The sequence below is a fragment of the Equus asinus genome, chromosome 9 (assembly GCF_041296235.1).
Source record: "Equus asinus isolate D_3611 breed Donkey chromosome 9, EquAss-T2T_v2, whole genome shotgun sequence".
NCBI lineage: Eukaryota > Metazoa > Chordata > Mammalia > Perissodactyla > Equidae > Equus > Equus asinus.
The window spans coordinates 70,812,781-70,832,492 of NC_091798.1; the positions used below are offsets into that span (position 1 = coordinate 70,812,781).

At 36.5% G+C, this 19,712-nt stretch overlaps 1 protein-coding gene across 1 annotated transcript in view; it reads left to right on the forward strand.

Annotated features, from left to right (window-relative positions):
• The window catches only part of SLCO6A1 (solute carrier organic anion transporter family member 6A1), a 211,269-nt gene that overhangs the window by 150,141 nt on the left and 41,416 nt on the right, over window positions 1-19,712 (forward strand). The window contains exons 9-10 of the mRNA XM_014841213.3: window positions 3,564-3,708; window positions 11,384-11,579. Of these exons, the coding sequence (XP_014696699.2) occupies window positions 3,564-3,708; window positions 11,384-11,579 (341 nt within the window). The remainder of the gene's footprint in view (window positions 1-3,563; window positions 3,709-11,383; window positions 11,580-19,712) is intronic.

The window sequence follows — 19,712 nt, forward strand, 5'->3', positions numbered from 1 at the left end:
AGGTAAGACCTGGCAATCTTTGTTTTTACACCCTCCAAATGATTCAAGGTACACTAAAGTTTGCAAACAACAATCTAGTAATATACTGTGACTCTCTTAACTTTATAAGTTATGAAAATAATGTGTGTTCTTTACTGGATACCTACTATGTGCCAGAAATTGCATTAAATTATTATGTATATTCAATTCTCTTAATCACCCAGAAATATAGATATTATTCTTTCTATTTTACAGATGATGAACAAGTAATTTGAAGAGGATGAGTAACTTTTCCAAAGACACATACCTCTTTGGACACACATGCATACACACACACACACACACACACACATACAGGTGGCTGAATTGAGTTTAAGAATTGAAGAATATCTCATGTGTCTGACTCTAACGCCATTGCTCTGTCTACTATTATGTAATACTTCCTAAAAATGAGATATGTAGAAATTGTGATTTGCTCATTGTTACTTCAAAAATCAGTTTCAGAGCCAAGACAAAAACTAGATTTCTGTCCCTTGTTCTGTCTGTTATACCTAATACAGAAGGGCATTTCATATAGAATCATGGGATATTGCTATAACTTTCATTAGAGTAAGGACTGTGCTTAATATTCAATCCTCAATAATTATTATGAATAAATTAACATTTGTGAACTAGAAGGACCTATGAAAGAGCTATCATTTGCTAATTGAACAATATCTGAATGTACAACATAAAATAAATATAAAATTTAAAAACTATTCAAATAAATAATATTTGAAAAGAGTAATAAAGTAAAAATTAATCACAAAAGTATAAATAATTCAGGAACTGCTTTAACAGCTGCTAAGAACCTTATGAAAAAATTTAAAACTCTATGTAACAGTATTAGAAAAGACTGGGGTAAGTTGAAAGATATACCATGTTAACAGATGAAATGACAACTTTCATATATGATTTCTTTCTCAAATAATCTTGAATTCAATGCAATATAATCAATACTATGGCAAGAATTTTATTTTTTTAGCAAAAGGCAAATTGTTTCTAAAATTGTTCTGGCAGAATAAGGGCATGAATAGATAAAAGAAAGAGCATTGGTCCTAGTACACATTAAGACAGGTTACAAAGCCATAATAGTAAAAACAGTGTAGCATTTCCTCAGGACAGATAAATAGACCAGTGGAATAGGAGAGAGAACTCAGCCACAAATTAATATATATAAGAACTTGCTATATCATAGAAGAGGCACCGCAAAGGTAATTATTCAGTAGATGTGATGACAAATTTGGTTCTCTATATGATGAAATGAATTTGAATCTCTACTTCATATCATGCACGAAGGTGATTTCTAGGTTAATAAAATGTGATTAGAAAAAAACAGCACAGTTAATGTTAAAAATGAAAGAAATACCTTGTGACATAGGGGTAGGAAAAATTAAACAAGATTGCATTAGCATAAAATATGAAGTAAAAATTTATGAATTAGAGTATATCAAGTCAAATATTTCTGTTCTATGAAGGAAACTAGACAATGTTAAAAGACTGCTGACAGATGTCTAAATCCAGTAAGAGATTAATAGTTAGAATAAACATGGAATTCTTGAAATAGCTACACAAGAATTTCAGAAGGCCTGATAGAAATAGAAATAGGCAGTTCATGCCCAAAAAAATCCTAAATAGCTAAGAATTACATGAAGTAATGGTCAGTTACATTTGAAATGAGAGAATAGAAAATAATGCATTGCAATACTACTTTACATGCATCAGCATGGCAAAATTTTGAAAGCCAGCTAATGATATCAAGTGTTTGCAGTAGTGTGGGGGTGGACCAGTTAACTACTGCTACATGAAAAACCACCCCAAAACTTAGTGGCTTAAAATAATAGAACATCTGTTTTGCTCATGGATCTGCAGTTTGGGCAGGGCTTGCCTTCAGCTCTTCTTGTGGTCAACTGGAGTGATCTAAGTCTGGGGGATGAAATCATCTGAAGGAAGTTTGTTCACTCAAATATTAGCTTTTAATACTGACTGTTTGCTAGAACATCCACGCCTGCCCTCTGCATCTGGCCTGGGCTTTGTCACAGCTTGGTGGCTGAGTTCCAGGACCAGAGTCCTGAGAGAGTGAGAGCTCTCTGCAGAAGTCATATTGTCATTTTATGACCCAACTTCAGAAGTCATGCAGCATTACTTGCTTTGTTGAGGCAGTCATGAAGGCCTTTCCGGGTTCAATGCTTCTTGGTGGAGGAGTGGCAAAGTTCTGGAAGGGGTGTGGAGCCGGAAATATTGCTCTGATGAATTTTAGAAAGTAAGCTGCTACGTGAAGAAAATGGAACTCTCCTACATTTTGGTGAGAGTGTAAATTCATACGTTCTGGAGAAAATATCCATAGAAATAATGGAATGAGGTATGCCCAAGCAATCTCTTTCTAGGATATATACTTCCAAAGCACTCTAGCCTAGGTCCTTAAGGGGGCATGCACAGGGGTGTTCAGTGTAGCCTTGTTTGTGACAGCAGGGAGTTGAAGTCAGCCTAAGCATTTAACCTTTTGGGGGTGGTTAAATAAAGTTAAAAAGCACTCAGAAGATGAATTAGATGAATATGCAAAATATGATAAGATATTTAAAACAATGTTTAGGGCTAGAAAAGGAAATTTTAAGTTAATTAAAAAAATGTACAAACATAAAACACCACCAAATATTTTCAAAGGTTTATACATATGCAGGAAATACAGATATTAGTTCAGAAGTTAATATTTTAATGTAATTTACTGTCATGTTAAATTACTCTGTGTAGTGTAGTAGGTAATAGTAAGGCTTCTGAGTAAGCTAAAAAAATATACTAACATGCAGAATTTAGATGACTTCACTCTTTATGTATGTAGAATGCCAAGGAGTAAAATATTGTAGAATCTTGACTGCAATCCTAGTGATTTTCTTTGAGTGTTGCTTAAATTTTCTGTTTTGTTTTTCAGTTAAAGAGGTTTCCTAAGAAAATATAGATAAAAGTAAAGGGAAATTCTAGATGCCTGGTTAGTGATATTTTTAATTAATCTTTCTAGCACACTGCCAGACCCACAAATAAAAATTATAGTGGCATGGAGATCAAATTACAAATAAAAATGGTTCAGGGGCCAGCCCCATGGTATAGTGGTTAAGTCCAGTGTGCTTCACTTTGGTGGCCTAGGTTTGTGGGTTTGAATCCTAGGTGTGGACTTACACTGCTTGTCAAGCCATGTTGTGGCAGCAACCCACATACAAAGTAGAGGAAGATTGGCACAGATGTTAGCTCAGAGCTAATCTTCCTCAAGCAAAAAAAAGAGGAAGATTGGCAGCAGATAATAGCTCAGAGTGAATCTTCCTCACCAAAAAGAAAGGAGTTCAAACATTACATGTCTTTTATGGTATGTGTATATTGGTGAGTTGTAAATTGATATTTGGGTTTTTATATATATGTGTTTTCAGTTCAGATTGGGAAAGGTAAATTTTTTTACCTTTTTTAATGGATTGGTCATTAACATATGAGGGGGGATATCTATTCCTCTTTACCTAACAAAAGAAAATAATTCATATGTAACATTTATATTTCAGGTTCTGATGAAGAATTCAGCGTTGGTGTGCCTATCTCTGTCCAGAGCTTCAGACTCTTTAGTTATGATTGGAGTTTCTGAATTTTTGCCTATATATATAGAAAATCAGTTTATGCTAACACGCAGTGATGCAACTACACTTGCAGGTACTTTTCTGTTCATTGTACTTGTTTTGAAATTTTTATGTAAAGTCTTCTTATATATATTTATGAAGTATTTTAAATAAGTGGAATGTAGAAGGAGTAATAGCATTTGCTCATATTTTAAATACCTAAATACTGTTTGCTCAAATTTTAAAAATATGAGCACTTTGCCATCAGTGCATCAATTTTTTTTTTAACTCATAGAACCTTCTAAGACTCTCGCACTCCTCCTTTATCCTATTTCTCTTCCTCCCTCCCCATAGGTAACCACTCTTCTAAAGTTAGGGTGCATCCTTTCCACACGTTTGTCTATTTTTATTGCTTATGTGCCTATCTGTATACAATCTAAAATTCATGTATCATTTTGTATGTATTCTTCTGTTACTTTCATCTGAAATTATATTAAGTAGATTCATATTAATCTCTATTTAATGTATTTTTACTGTGCTGTAGGATTCTGTCTGATGAATTTACCACTGTTTATTTATCCATTATCATATTAACGCACATGAAGTTGCCCCCAGGTTTTTCACTCTTCCAAACACACATGTCTCATTGTGCACATTTGTAAAAGTTGATCTAGGTTTAGACATTGAAGGGGAATTGCTATTGTGTACGTCTTCAGTTTTACTAGATATTGAGAATTGGCTCTCCAAAAGAAGTTGCAAATGGAATGAAATGTTTTAAAGTTCTAGCATTAATGGGAAAATGGTAAATATAATCACTTATGTTGTAGAAAGTCAAGGATGCGTGCTGTAACTTTTAGGGTAACCAGTAAAAGAATAATAAAAAGAATAGTAAGAGAGTATGTTAATTTGAAAAACTTGATTAATAATAAAAAAAAGAGAGAAAGGAAAGAAAGAAGGAACACAAAACACGGGGACCAAATGAAAAACAAATGTTAAGATGTGAAAAACTTTGACTATCAGCTTATTATTAAGTTTTGTGATAGAGGGCACACCATTGTCAGGCTGCAAATAGTCCAATAAGCCAAAAACATGACACAGTTTCTATGTCCGTAATGACAAATTTTTCCGTGAGTACACCACATTGTTCGCCACTCTGATTAATCAAATTATCAGAGATTGGGACTAAATCCATTCAATTTGTTTCATACGGTATTTAATTAAGGCTAATATCAACAGGACTCCAAACAACAGGATAAGGCCACTGCAGTACTGGCCTCAACCATGCCAGCAAGGTCCTGGACCCAGCAAGCTAAACAAATCACTTGGTCCTCAAGGTCTACCTTAGAAAGCAAGATGGCTTTCTCCTTAAATTTCTCTATTGACCTTTCTACTTAGCCCGAGGTGTTAATCCAGGTGTAACAGAATGTATTAACAATTGCATATCTTCTACCTTGGCCTGTGAAGATGACGTTTTGGGCAATTTTATCATCCATAACAATGCTGATCAGTGTCTGAGGCTGACTAGAGTGCTAGATTTCCAGGGATTAGGTGGTCTCATTGTTATTTCAACTAAAGTCAGGGACAAATTTTGTACCGCTTTTTCATTGGATTGCTCTTATTGTAGAGAGAAACTGCCATCAGGGCACATATAAATAATGTGTCAGTAATCCCTCCAGAAAGCACTCCTAAGTAACTAAGAGAAACTTCATTTAAGAGAGATTTTCATAGTCTTCTGAAGGCTGTGTGATCTACTGATGGGGTTTCTTTAAACACTTGAAAATCTTATGACCCTCCTATGGCTTGAATATACCATTTCCAGTTGACAAGTAAAGCTTGTCAAATGGTTAGTTGTGAGTCTGATTTGGTCTATCTCCAAATGAGAATATCAGTCCACAGAGTCACCCAGCCTCCATGGGTCAGAACTTTGGTTTTGACAAGAAGCCAGTAGTAAGCTAAGAGCTGCTTTTCAAACGTAGTTGTTGCAGGGAGTCAATGAGTCCTATACCCCAATTGGTGCTTCCGAGTGAAGGCTGCTTTTTTCCAGAGGCTCCAGCACACAAAATCATCAGTCATGGAAACTTATAGCTCAAATGAGTCATTAGGTTTGTAGTACCTCCAAGTAGAGAGTATGCCACAGCGTGCTGTTTAGCTTCCAGTGAGGGTCTGTGGATTACATTCGCTGTGAGTTAGTTGATAGAAAAGACCAAGTAGAATGCCGAAGTCAGTCATCTACTGTCTCTAATACTCAGAGTCCAAAGTGATGCTAGGCTGCCTTTTCGTTGGAGGGAAGGGAGACAACAGTTTTTCCTTAAGTGCCAGAGGGATTGAGTGTTGTAAATCTGCCTGAATAGTCCCTAAAAACTTGATGAGCAGTCTTCTGGATTTTGTTGGGCTTCATCAGTCACCCTTGCTGATGAGGGTGTGGTAACAGCAAAGTCAGAGCCATTGAGTCTGAGGCTTCTGACCCTCCAGCTCACTGAATATCATCTATCTGTGAAAGCTTTGGATATCAGAGGGTAGTGGTAGTCACAGTAATCCTGACCTACCCCCTTGTAGTAAGTGGCAGATGAGTTTAGGTGCCCCTGAGGGAGTACTGCAAATGTGTATTTGTGGCCTTGAAGCGTGAAAGAGAATTGGTCTTTGTCTTTGGGTGCTAATGGGATTCAAAATAAGGCTTTGGCCATGTTCAAGACAGCATATCAAGTGCCACCAGTCTGTGCCATAAATTTATTTACATCACGATGTCTGGAACATCCAGGGCCATAGGAGCAACAAGTGAATTCAACTGGTGGTTAATCCGCTGTAAACCTCAAGTCCTTGATAACTTTTTTCACTGGACATTTGGTCTGTTGAATTGAGATACTGCATCTCTTACTATCTCTGCTTCCTTTAAGTCCATGATCAAAGCTGGGACTTTCCTTTCTCCTCCTGGGGTTCTATGTTGTTTCTGTAGGACCATACAAGAGGAGACAGGGAGACAGTTCGAGGAGCAATTTGTGTGTTCTGCTATCACTTTTGGCATCCAGGAGCTTATACAGTACAAGCTTGTAAAACATAATTACCTATTATAGATTTTGAAATTGGAGCTACAGGATTAGTATATTGAAGCCACAACAAAAGTACATGGAAATTGTCCAAAGCATCACTCACAAGGTCATTTTACATCCTTTTCTGAGGCAGTAAGAGTCCAAATTCTATTCAGTGCCTCATCTGTGGTTTCACACAGGAATACATCTATCTTAGGGAAATCTTCCTGAGAAGGTCACAGCTACCTTGTAGCACTCAGGAGACACTGCAAAACAACTCTGAGATCTTTTACTTTTGTCTTAGAATGGATCCCAGTTTAGCATGATAGACTGCAGGAGGGAGGAACTGGGCCCTCAGCTCAGCTATTGCCATTTCACCTTACCAAGCAATTTTCCCCTTACCGCGCCACTCCCTCATCAACCAATCAAATCAGGTAAACTTCTAATTAGTCACTGGTTTCTGTCCACTGTGGTTGTAAGTTTCCCTCCTTTCACACTCAGTGTAGTTGCACATCTCTGTAACTGTTGTCTGAAATCAAGAGGAATCTTCCATCCAACCAGGTTGAATCTTAGTAATAGCTATAACAATGGGGCAGTCCTGAGGCTGATGGCCAGGTTGGCGAGGAAGTCCCCTCACCTAGGGGAGAGTTAATAATAACCATTGCACCTTCTGGGGAGCTGTCTTTAGATCTACTTCAGCCTGCAGCCACCTCCCCAATTTTTCATCCTTAATAGGCTAAATCAGCATATTCACTACTGATTTCCAGTACTTCTCTCAAATGGTGTTAATCGGCTCATGAGGCTCTCATTCTTCTTCTTACAGAATGCTGTGTTTCTGTCAGCATCCCATCTTTGTCACCAAAAGTGCTGAAATCTATGAAGAGTTTGAATTTACCCTACTTGAAAGCTCACGAGTTAGTCTACCATAGTTTCTTGGATGCTAGCAGAAGACTTAAAATTCCTTGGTCAGAGAAGAAAAGTTTATGACTCACAGCAATAGCAGTAGCTAGAGTATCTGTGTGTGTGTGTGTGTGTGTGTGTGTGAGTTTTCTGAGGCCCATTTCCCACAGGGTGATGTGAAGGAGAGCCAGTGACATTTGCACACACAAGATTGCATTACGAGAGTGGATTGCATTACATTTCCCTGGGCTTAGGGAACCCAAATCGTTTATGATGGACAGTAATCATGCTTGTCTTTTGATCCAGAGAGAGACATTATCTTTAGTATACTTGACATTAAGCATATCGTCTCTTAGTTCCGGAGAGGACACTATCTCTGTCTTCCAAAACTATAAGTAAACCTGCCCTCTGCTCTTGAGGGGGACACTATCTCCGTTATCGAAGGCTGTTTACTATATAAATATCCTTGAAAAGATAGAACAAACAGCAGTCAGTGCTTCTGCTTGAAAGATATACAGCATCAGAGGGTAGTGGAGAATTGTTTCCCAATAAATAGAATAGTAATTATGTTACATATAAATAACGATTGTCAGATTGGGGGAAGAATTCACTATGTTAACATACAAGAGGCACTCTTTAAATATGAGTATATGAAAAGGTTGAAAGTAAAAGGACGGAAAAACTTGTACTGTGTTAATACTAACTAAAAGAAAAAGTTGTGTAATTCCCACAATTTTCTTGATAAATATTGCCCCTTCTCTATTTGTACTTTTTTTGCTTTCTAATAAATGAATTTGTCTGTAAATGTTTACCTTTTAACAAACACTCATGTAATGTTCAGTCTGCGACAGGACACTGTTCTCAGCACTTAAATATTAATTCATTTCATTCTCCTAATAACCTTATGAGGGAGGTATCGTTATTTGTAGATTTTCTTTAGCATCTAATACACTTAGATATAGTTTTTATTATTGTTCAGTTCTAAGCATTTTTAATTCTCATCATCATATTTTTATTTAAGCCATGAATTTTTGAGAGGAGATTTTTAGCTTCTAAATAGTATGTGCTTTTGTTTCTCTTTTTAATTGTTCAAATCCATTAATACTTTCCATAGCTTTAAATAGTGTTGTAAGCTAAGTCTCTGTTTCTGAGAAAGCTGAGTTAAAATACTTTATTTATGGATTTTTGATTTTCTTGAAATCTGGGCACTTTTTACATAACATTTTGTATAATGTCATAAGGTATATACATGTTCACGATCTAAATTTTCATGGTATGTTTTTTCACTACCTTATTTTCAGACTTTCCTTTTTACAAAATATCCAATTTGATAATCTGTCTTTTTAATAGTTAAGTTTTATCCATTTACCATTATTGTGAATTCTGATATATTTAAGTTATTTTTAACTTCTTATTTGTATTTTTTGGTTTATTACTCTTCTATTTTGCTGCTTTTTCTCCTTACCATCCTGTCTTCTCTCAATGGACTAGTTTTCTATTCATTTTATCCCACTTGGTTGGTTTAGGAGATTTTAACTGCTCACTCACTGTCAGTTTACTAGCCCCACTCCTCAGGGTTGTGGGTACGCATGTTTGGTCTAGGTCATCAGTTTTATCTTTTTAAAAAAACTAGCTATAATTATTATTCTTTTGCAAGTAGCATGCTCTCTGGCAGCTTTTACAATTTTTGTTTTAGTCTTGATGTTATGAATTTTCCTCACCTTATTTCCGTATGTGTAAGGATGGAGTTAATTATTTATTTTTCACTCCCTCTCAGTAGTTGGAGCACACTTTTATTCCCCGGGCTAGCATTTCTTCAATTATGGAAGTTTCTCATCGTCAGCTACAATTTTCTAAATACTGTTTCTCTGCTATTCCTTTCCTTATATTTCTCACAACTGCTGTAAAACATTGTGTGGAGCCTCTTATTCTGCTCTCACTGTCTTTTTTTTTTAAAATAACTTTATTTTTTGAATAGTTTTAGATTTACAGAAAAATTATGAAGATAGTACAGATTTTTCATGTACTGTACACCTAGTTTCCCTTTTTGTTAACATCTTACATCTCCATTAGGTAAATAATGAACTCATATCAATACATTATTATTAACTAAAGTCAGTATTTTGTTCAGATTTTCTTACCCTTTTTCTGTTCCAGAATCTAATTCAAGATACCACATTATATTTAGTTGTCATGTCTCCTTAGGCTCCTCTTGGGTATGACAGCTTCTCAGTCTTTTCTTGTTTTTGATGACTTTGACAGTTTTGAGTAGTGCTGGTCAGGTATTTTTCAGAATGTTCCTCAATGGGGAATTGTCTGATGTTTTTCTCATGATTAGACAGGGGTTATGGGTTTTGGAAGGAAGACCACAAAACTAAAGTGCCATTTTCATCACATAATGTCAAGAGTATATGTTATCAACATGGCTTATTACTTTTGAATTTGACTTTGATCATCTGGGTGAGGTAGTGTTTATCAGATTTCTCTACTGTACTCATTGTCTTTTGACTGCTTATTTTGGTTATTCTTTTTTCGTTCTTTTTTCCTTTTCATTTCATAGTGGATGATGACACAATGCTCTTTCCCAATTTACTAATTCACTTTTCAAATGTCTCTAGCCTAGGATTTGAGTTTGTATTTTAATGATTATATTTTTAAATATCAAGTTTTCTTATTTGTTCTTTTTTATCTCCGTGCTCTTATTTCATTCCTTTCTCTTTTTATTTCATTTCTTCCTCATTTTTATGGAAGTTACACTGTCATTTACTTTTTTGAGCGTTCTAAAATTACTTATTTACAATTCTTTCTTTTTTTGATGAGGCAGATTGGCTCTGAGCTAACATCTGTTGCCAATCCTCCTCTTTTTGCTTGATGGAAAATTGTCCCTGAGCTAACGTCTGTGCCAATCTTTCTTATTTTGTATGTGGGATGCCGCCACAGCATGGCTTGTTGAGCTGTGTGTAGGTCTGTGCCAAGGATCCAAACCTGCAAACCCTGGGCCTCTGAAGTGGAGTGCACGAACTTAACCACTATGCCACTGGGCCAGCCCCTCCAATTCTTTTGTCAGATACTTTTATGATATAAATTTAATCTGGTGTTATTGGTATGTTTTTGTTTGCTTTTCCTTTATATTTATTCTGCTATATTTCTATTTAAAGCAACCATTTCTATGGAAAGAAGAGATTTCATCAATATATGAATTTACTGTGCTATCTTCATTTGATTATTTTCTAACTATATTTATCCTCCTCCTTTCTCTCCTTCTCCTTTTTTTCCTCCTTGTTCTGGTTGCCTCTTTCTAATCCCTTATGTTTGATTGAAAAGAAAACCATGTCTCATAGTGACTATTCTGGAGTCCCAATTTGTTGTGAGATTGTTAATATTGCACATCCATTCATAGAACCAATGAGTGGCCTGGCTTAAGTCTTAGTAACAAATCTCTATTTGTGAACTCTTGTCACTGTGGGCATGGTTCTTGCCATGAACCATAAATCCAGGCAGCTATCCAATTATAGCTGTCAATAAGATAGCTCTCATCTTGTTTCTCATGGATTAAGTTGTGGGTTTATTTTAGATGCCTTTACTACCTAGGAGAAAAACTTCACCATCACTGCCCCAGAGTTCATTAGGCCTAAAGCTTCAGCCCCACTCACAAATTTGTTTTTCTCTTAAGGTTCAGGTTTGTTGAGATGTTTATTATGCTTTTAAGTTTTCTGACTTTTATTTAAATCTATGTTTGCTGTATGTTTAGAGCAGAGGGGATTGCATCAATGTATGAATTTTCTTTACTATCTTTAGCTGATTATATTTTAACTGTTTTCTCCTCCTGCTTGTTTCTTTTAGGACTTGTTTTAATTCCAGCAGGTGCAGTTGGCCATCTTCTGGGAGGTGTCATTGTTTCCAAATTACAAATGTCTTATAAAGGTCTTATGAAATTTATGATAGTTACATCTGCTATATCACTTGTACTACTTGCATTTATAATTTTTGTACGCTGTGATCCAATACCATTTGCTGGGATCAGTGAAGATTATGGCGGGTAAATATAATTTCGTATATTAGATTTTTACATCCAAACCCAACAACGTATTTCTCAGTCAATTAATAATTCTTTATCCAGTAATCCTTATATAGTCATGTGATTCTTGGAATTGTTGAACATGTGAAAAAAGTATAAAGCACAGTTTAACCTTTTGTATTAAGAGCAGAAATATCAAATGATAGCTTGTGACATGACTGCTTATGCATTCATAAAGTACTAAAGAAAAAACACATTGAAATGATTCAGAACCTGGAAGTAGAGTGTTGTTTTATAGTGGGTAGCAACTAGGAGACAGTACTAACTGTACAAAGTCAGTCTTACCTTGTGCTCCTGAATTGATATGTCTGCCTTCTTATAGACATCAAAGATTGGAACTGAAGTACATCTGAAAGTATGCAAGAGTAATGTCTTCTTTAAGCTAGACATGCAAAAATTCAGAGAACTGGGCAGAGATTAATGTTAAATACAAGGGATCACAACTGGAATTGGAAACCAATCCACTGAGCAAGTAAAATAAGAAAATAAAATAAAACTTCCACTCCCAGCTACAGTGGAGTAGCTTATGGCAGACAAATTCTCCTCCTGAGAACAACTAGAAAAGATGAACAAAGTGTTGAAAGATTTGTTTAAAAGCATCAAAGAGTTGTTTAGGCAAGTAGGAATTTAAAGGCCAAAACCCTGAGAGAGAGGCAAACCCTTGAGAGGAGAAGCAACCTTCTGCAGTTACTTTTTCCCCTAAGGCTATTTGCTAATTCTGGACCTTACAAGAAGCTGAGAATTCGGGCAGAGGGTCTGGGCAAAAAAAATCTAGTTAAGTGACAAGAAACCAGCACAAATTTTTTACAGAGCTATGAGCCTAAAGAGACAAAAATTAGGGAATGGGATGGGGTGGGATACCAGAGAGAAGAAAGAGGTAGACAAATAAGACAGCACTCTGTTGGGTTTTAGCCCAGTATGTTTGCTGAATTATGAAGTGAAGAGGCTGAAATCAAGTAAAAAGGAGAGAAAAATTTCAGCAGTATTGTGTTGCTCTGTAGATAAGTGTTCGAGTTTAGAATGTGCTGGGGAGATGAACCATGGTGAACATCATGTGTTCTCAACTGATATCCTGTAAGGCTGTGCCCTAAGAGTGAGAGCCTTCCTAAAGTACTATAACCAGCCAAGAGTTAATTTGGGCTGTAATTGGATTAATGTGGTGAGCCAACACTCTAGCAGCAGAAAGGCAGACCCAAAACTCTGAAAGAAAGATAATATCATACACAGCTGTAAAATGTCTTAGGCAAGGGTCTTGCAATAAAAACAAATTACCAGGCATGGCAAAAAACTATGACAAGAGTATAGACCCACATGGGATCCAGATATTGGCATTATGAAATAAGAACTTTAAAATAGTATTGATAGGTACAATAATACAAATGATTGTGAATTTCTCATCAGAAACTGTGGGTTCAGAAGACAGTAGAACAATATCTTTAGAGTCCTGAAAGAAAAGAGCTGTCAACTCATAATTCATAATCCTGTGAAAATATCCTCAAGAATGAAAATGAAATAAAGAGGGGCTGGCCCCGTGGCTGAGTGGTTAAGTTCATGCACTCCACTTCAGGGGCCCAGGGTTGCACTGGTTCAGATCCTGGGCATGGACATGGCACTGCTCATCAAACCATACTGAGGTGGCGTTCCACATAGCACAACCAGAAGGACCTACAACTAGCATATACAACTATGTACTGGGGGGCCTTGGGGAGAAGAAGGAAAAGAAAAAAGAAGAAGATTGGCAACAGATGTTAGCTCAGGTGCCAATCTTAAAAAATAAGAAAAGAAGAAAAGAAAAAAGAAAAAAGAAAATGAAATAAAGATATTCTCAGGTGAAGGATAACTAATAAAATTTATTGTTAACTCAAAAAGAAATGAGAAAGTCTTTTTTCAGTCTGAAGTGAAATGATACTAGAGGAAACTTGCAACTTGAAGGGATAAAGGAAGAGTAAAAGAAATGGTACATACATGAGTAAATAGACTAAATGTTCATCTTAGGTTTAAAGTATATATGACTTTTGAAAGCAAAAATTATAACATTGTCCGATGTAGTTTTTAAAGAATGTAGTTGTAATACATATGACAACTGTAACCTAAATGGAGAGGGTAAAAGGACCTATTTGGTTATAAGACTTATTCATTTTAAATGGAGTGGTAAAATGTCAACTTGAAGTAGAAAAGTAAGTGTATATATATGTGTGTGTGTGTGTGTGTGTGTATGTGTGTGTATGTATATATATAAAAGTATACATAAGTATATATATATATATATATAGTTTAGGGGTGTGTGTGTGTGTGTGTATATATGTATATGTATATCTGTATATAAACTGCTGCCTGTTTCTGTATAGTCTGCAAGCTAAGAATGGAATAGAACCTCTAGTTTCTACTCCAATATATAAAGAGCCTGTAAGTCATCACTCCTGTTCTCACAACAAGAAGAGAGTTGAACAAATTAAAAATCAACAGCTCTTCTTAGATTAATTGGAGACTTGAGATCACAGGGCAAACTGCTGCCCCCAAAACTGGAGAGAGAAGCAAACAGAGAGAATTGCAGTTTACTGGGAGCAGAAGCCATTGGAGCTGAAAATTAAACAATGATTGACTAATTGCTGGAGGTGGGGCATGGACTAACTTGAGAATTAAAAACTCCTGGGGGCACAGTCTTAGGGCTATTTGCCATACCTTCATGACTCTTAACATCCAGGTGCTCCATCAGGTTCTCACAGTAAAGTTGGGGGTAAGATACTCTTGTGTTTTAGGTGAGGGGGAAAGGAAAAGTAACCATTTTGAAGTATTCCCTAGAGAAGTCTGCTCTTTGTAACAAAAGCCTTCCCTCTAGGGAAACTACTTTACCAGAGTTTCTCCTGCCAAATTTTAGAAGGAGGGCAATTAGACAAGTCAACCCTCTCTAACCTTCCTGTCTCACAGAAGGGAAAGAAAATAAAAAGGCTAAGAAAAACTTTTGAAGGTCACAGCAAGACTCAGGAATGCTCAGTAAAAAAAAAATCCCATAAAGCCTAAGATTTAATCATAAGAATATAGAATGCTTCCTCTCTGCAATACATTACCATCATATAAACATATATCTAGTGTAATAACAGAGAATTACAACTGAAAGAACTGCAGGACACACTCTATTTGATAAAGAGTTTCTAAGGAAAGACAATAGGGAAGACAAAATGAGGATACCACAGAAAACTGAGGCCTCTGATACCTACAGCTACAACAAACTTTAAACAGAGCCTAACACCTAGACAAAAACCCATAAAACCTCACACTAAAGGCCTATTTACCTCAGTTCTTGTTACCTGATACATAATGTCTGGCTTTTAAAAAAAACATTATAAGGCATTCTAAATGGCAAAAACAGAAACAAAAAAGATGATTGAAAAGGCAAAGCAAGCAACATAAACAGACTCAGATATGACAAAGATTTTGGAATGATCAGAATGGGAACATAAAATAATTATGATTAATATGTTAAGGGCTCTAATGGAAAAAGTGGATACCATGAAAGAAAAAATAGGTAATGCAAGGAGAGAAATAGAAACGCCAAGAAAAAAATCAAAAGTAAATTCTAGAAAGCAAAAATACTATAATAGAAATGAAGAGTTCCTTTCATGGGCTCATCAGTAGACTGGACAGGATTGAGGAAAGTATCATTGACTTTGAAGATGTGTCAATAGAAACTTCTCAAACTGAAAACCAAGGAGAAAAAAGAATGAAAAAACCTGGAGCAGAATATCCAAGAACTGCAGCCATTACAAAGGTAGAACAAACATATAATGGAAACACCAGAAGGAGAAGAAGGAGAGAAAGGAACAGAAGAAATAAATGAGTAATAATGGCTGAGAATTTTCCAAAATTAATGACAGACACCAAACCACTGATCCAGGAACCTCAGAGAATACCGAGAAGGGTAAATACCAAAAAGTCTGTGCCAGGATGTATCATATTCAGACTGCAGAATCAAAAAACTAAAAGAAAATCTTGAAAGAAACCAGATGAAATAAAACTTAACATATAGAGAATCAAAGATAATTTACAACAGACTTCTGTTCACAAACCTTGCAAACAAGAATAGAGTGGAATGAAATATTTAAAGGGTTGGAGAAAAAAACCTCATCAATATGGAATGTTGTATGCAATGAAACTATCATTTAAATTGAAGGAAAAATAAAGATATTCCCAGACAAACAAAAAAATAAGGGAATTGTCACCAGTAAGCCTGCTTTGCAAGAAATGTTTAAAGAAGTTCTTCAGAAAAAAGAAATATGTTACTCGGAAATCTGGATCCACGTACAGAAAGACACAACATTAGACATAAATAAATAAAAGTAAAATATAATCTCTTATTTTTCTTATTTTTGATTGGTATAATAGATAACTGTTCAAAATAATAATGGCAATAAGGTATTCAGTGATTATAGTTTATGGATAGTGAAATGAAGAACAGCAATCTTATAAAAGGGGAGGGAAAATTGGGAATACTCTGTTCTAAGGTACCTGCACTACCGTGAAGTGGTATAGAGTTATTTGAAAGTGGACTTCAATTACTTCTAGTTTCATACCATTGTAGTTGGAAAAGATGCTTGACATGATTCCAATCTTATTAAATTTATTAAGACTTGTTTTGTGGCCTACCAAATGAGTTGTCCTGGAGATTGTTTCATGTGAACTTCAGAAGAATGTGTATTCTGCTGCTGTTGGATGGATGTCTTCTAAGTGTCTGTTAAGTCCATCTAGTCTAATGTGTAGTTTAAGTCCCATGTTTCCTTATTGGTTTTCTATCTGGCTGATTTATTCATTGTTTAAAGTGGAGTGTTGAAGTCCTCCCACATTATTGTATTGCTGTCTGTTTCCCTCTTTTGTTCTGTTATTATTTGCTTTATATATTTAGGTGCTTCTATGTTGGGTGCATAAATATTTATGAATGTTATATTCTCTTGTTGGATTGATCTCTTTCATTATAAAATGACCTTTTTTGTCTCTTACTACAGTATTTATCTTATAGCCTATTTTGTGCGATGTAAGTATAGCTACCCCAGCTTTGTTTTGGTTTGCATTTGCATGGAATATCTCTTTTGATCCCTTCACTTTCAGCCTGTGTGTGTCCTTACATCTGAAGTGAGTCTGTTGTATGCCGTGTATAGATGAACCTGTTTTTGGTGGGTTTTTTTGGTGAGGAAGATTGTCCCTGAGCTAGCATCTTCACCAGTCTTCCTCTATTTTGTATGTGGGACACTGCCACAGCATGGCTTGATGAGTGGTGTGTACGTCAGTGCCTAGGATCCAAACCTGAAAACCCTGGGCTGCCAAAGTGGAGCATGCGAACTTAAACACTATGCCATGAGGCGGCCCCTGGAATCTTGTTTTTTTTATCCATTCAGACACCCTATGTCTTTTTTTTTTGAGGAAGATTAGCCCTGAGCTAACATCTGCTGCCAGTCCTCCTCTTTTTGCTGAGGAAGACTGACCCTGAGCTAACATCCATGCCCATCTTCCTCTACTTTATGTGTGGGATGCCTGCCACAGCATGAGGAAGACTGGCCCTGAGCTAACATCCATGCCCATCTTCCCCTACTTCATATGTGGGACACCTACCACAGCATGGCTTATCAAGCAGTGCCATGTCTGCACCTGGGATCCCAACCAGTGAACCCCGGGCTGCTGAAGTGGAACGTGTGAACTTAATTGCTGCACTACCAGGCTGGCCTCCAAACACTCTATGTCTTTTGATTGGAGAATTTAGTCTGTTTATATTTAAAGTAATTATTGATAGATATGTACTTATTGCCATTTTATTAATTGTTTTCTGGCTATTTTGTATTTCCTGTGTTCCTTTCTTCTCTTTCTCTTCCTTTGTGGTTTGATGATTTTGTTTAGTGGTATGCTTAGATCCCTTTCTTTTTATGTTTTGTGTATTTGCTATAAATTTTTGCCTTGTGGTTACCATGAGGCTTATGTAAATCGTCTTATAATTATAACAACCTATTTTAAGCTGATAACAACCTCGAACACATATTAAGGCTGTTTATTTTTACTCTCCTCATGCATTTTATGTTTTTGATGTTACAGCTTATACATCTTTTTACCTTGTGGTTATTCTGGTTATATTTATTTTAAATAACTATATTAAATGGATGAACCTTATATATAACTATAACCTTACCTATATCTATAATAGCTAGATGAACCTTAGCATTCAGCCAGGCCTGAGCTCTAGGTTGTCTCTCAAACTTTTGTGTTTGTCCGAGCTGCCTTCTTTGTTCTTAGTAGGTCCTAGCAATTGAGGGTGTGCCAAGATCTGTCATTGTCCCAAAGGGGCAGATTGCATTCAGCACCTAGATGCAGGCAGTAGTTAGCAAAGTATGTGGTTAGGACTGACCTTTCCAGGGAGAAGCCGAGAGGTGAGCTTTTTTGCTGGCTCCCTCTGTGCCGGGCTTGAGTGTATAGCTGCAGAGGGCTACTCCTGTGCTTGTTGATAACTGCTTCTTTGTTTACTACAATTCTGTGTGACTCATGAATACAAGCCCCATTGGCTATCAGAGCTAGGTGATCCAGGGTCCTGTCCCTTGGACAGCAGCCACAGAACCTGGGGCTCCATACTTGTGTACAAGCTCCTTCCAGGCAGATGTTGGTGATTTGTAGTGGGCTGGAGTGAGAAGGCAAAGGTTGTGTCTGCTGGCTTTTCTGGGCTTGGGGAAGATTGCAGTCAGCCCCCAGATACATGCTAAATTAGAACCCAGACCCTCAGGCAGCAGCTTTTAAAGTATGTAAATAGGCCTTTTTTCAGGAAAACACTGAGAGATGGGTATATTTGGCCTGATTCCTAGGTCCTGCGCCCTCTGGGGATAGCCACAGTGAATCCTTAGTGAGTCCTCCTGAGAACCCATTAAGAACTGTTTCTTTGTTTTCTGTAGGCTTGTGGGTCTTGTGGATGCAAGCCCATTGACTTTCGGAACTAGGTGTTTGAGGGGCCCATCCCTTAGGTGTGAGTCTTAAAAGTTGGCACACTAGATGTGAGGTCCAAACTCTTTGCTCTTCAGAGAAAAGTCAGGAGTTGGGAGGTCCCTCCCAATTATATGGCACTGTCCTAGGGGTGGAGTTTATGGTGAGAATGCTCCCCAGCTTTTCCTACGCATTTCAATGTGGGATTTTCTCATTTGCCCCATGTGTAGGAGTCACTCAGCTAGTTTCTGGATTTCTTTCAGAGGGAATTTCTCCGTGCGTAGCTGTAGATTTGGTCTGTCCATGGGAAGAGGTGAGTTCAGGAGGCTCCTATGTTGCTGTATTGGACAAGAACCAGGGTAATCTTTTTAAAAATGATGCCGGAATAACTAAACATTCATGTGCAAAAAAAGAAAGAAAGAAAGAAAGAAAGAAAAACGCAAGCAAGCGATCAAAAAGGAATCTAGACACAGACCTTACACCCTTCACAAAAATTAACTCAAAATGGATCATAGACCTAAATGTAAAATACAAAACTATAAAACTTCTAGAAGACAACATAGGATTAAATCTAAGTAGCCTTGGGTTTGGTGATGACATTTTAAATACAACACCAAAAAAAGATGTATGAGAGAAAAAAAATGGTATGTTGGACTTCACTAAAATTAAAATATTTTTCTATGAAAAACGCTGTTAATAGAATTAAAAGACAAGCCACAAGTTGGGAGAAAAATACATATTTGACACAGGACATATCCAAAATATTCAAAGAACTCTTAAGACTCATCAATTTTCAAATAAACAACCTAATGAAAAATGGCCACTAGGTCTGAACAGACACCTTATTAAAGATGTACAGATGCTAGTAAGCATATGAAAATGTACTCAGCATCATATGCCATGAGGGAATTGCAAATTAAAATGAGGATAAGATAGCACAACACATGTATTAGAATGGCTAAAATTTAAAACACTGACAAAATGAAATGCTGGTGAGGATGTGGAGCAATAAAGACTTCCGTTCACTGCTATTGATGCTATAAGATGGTAAATCACTTTGGCAGTTTGGCAGTTTCTTATGTAGCTAAACATAGTCTTTCCATATGATTCAGCAATCATGCTTTTAGGTATTTACCCAAAGGA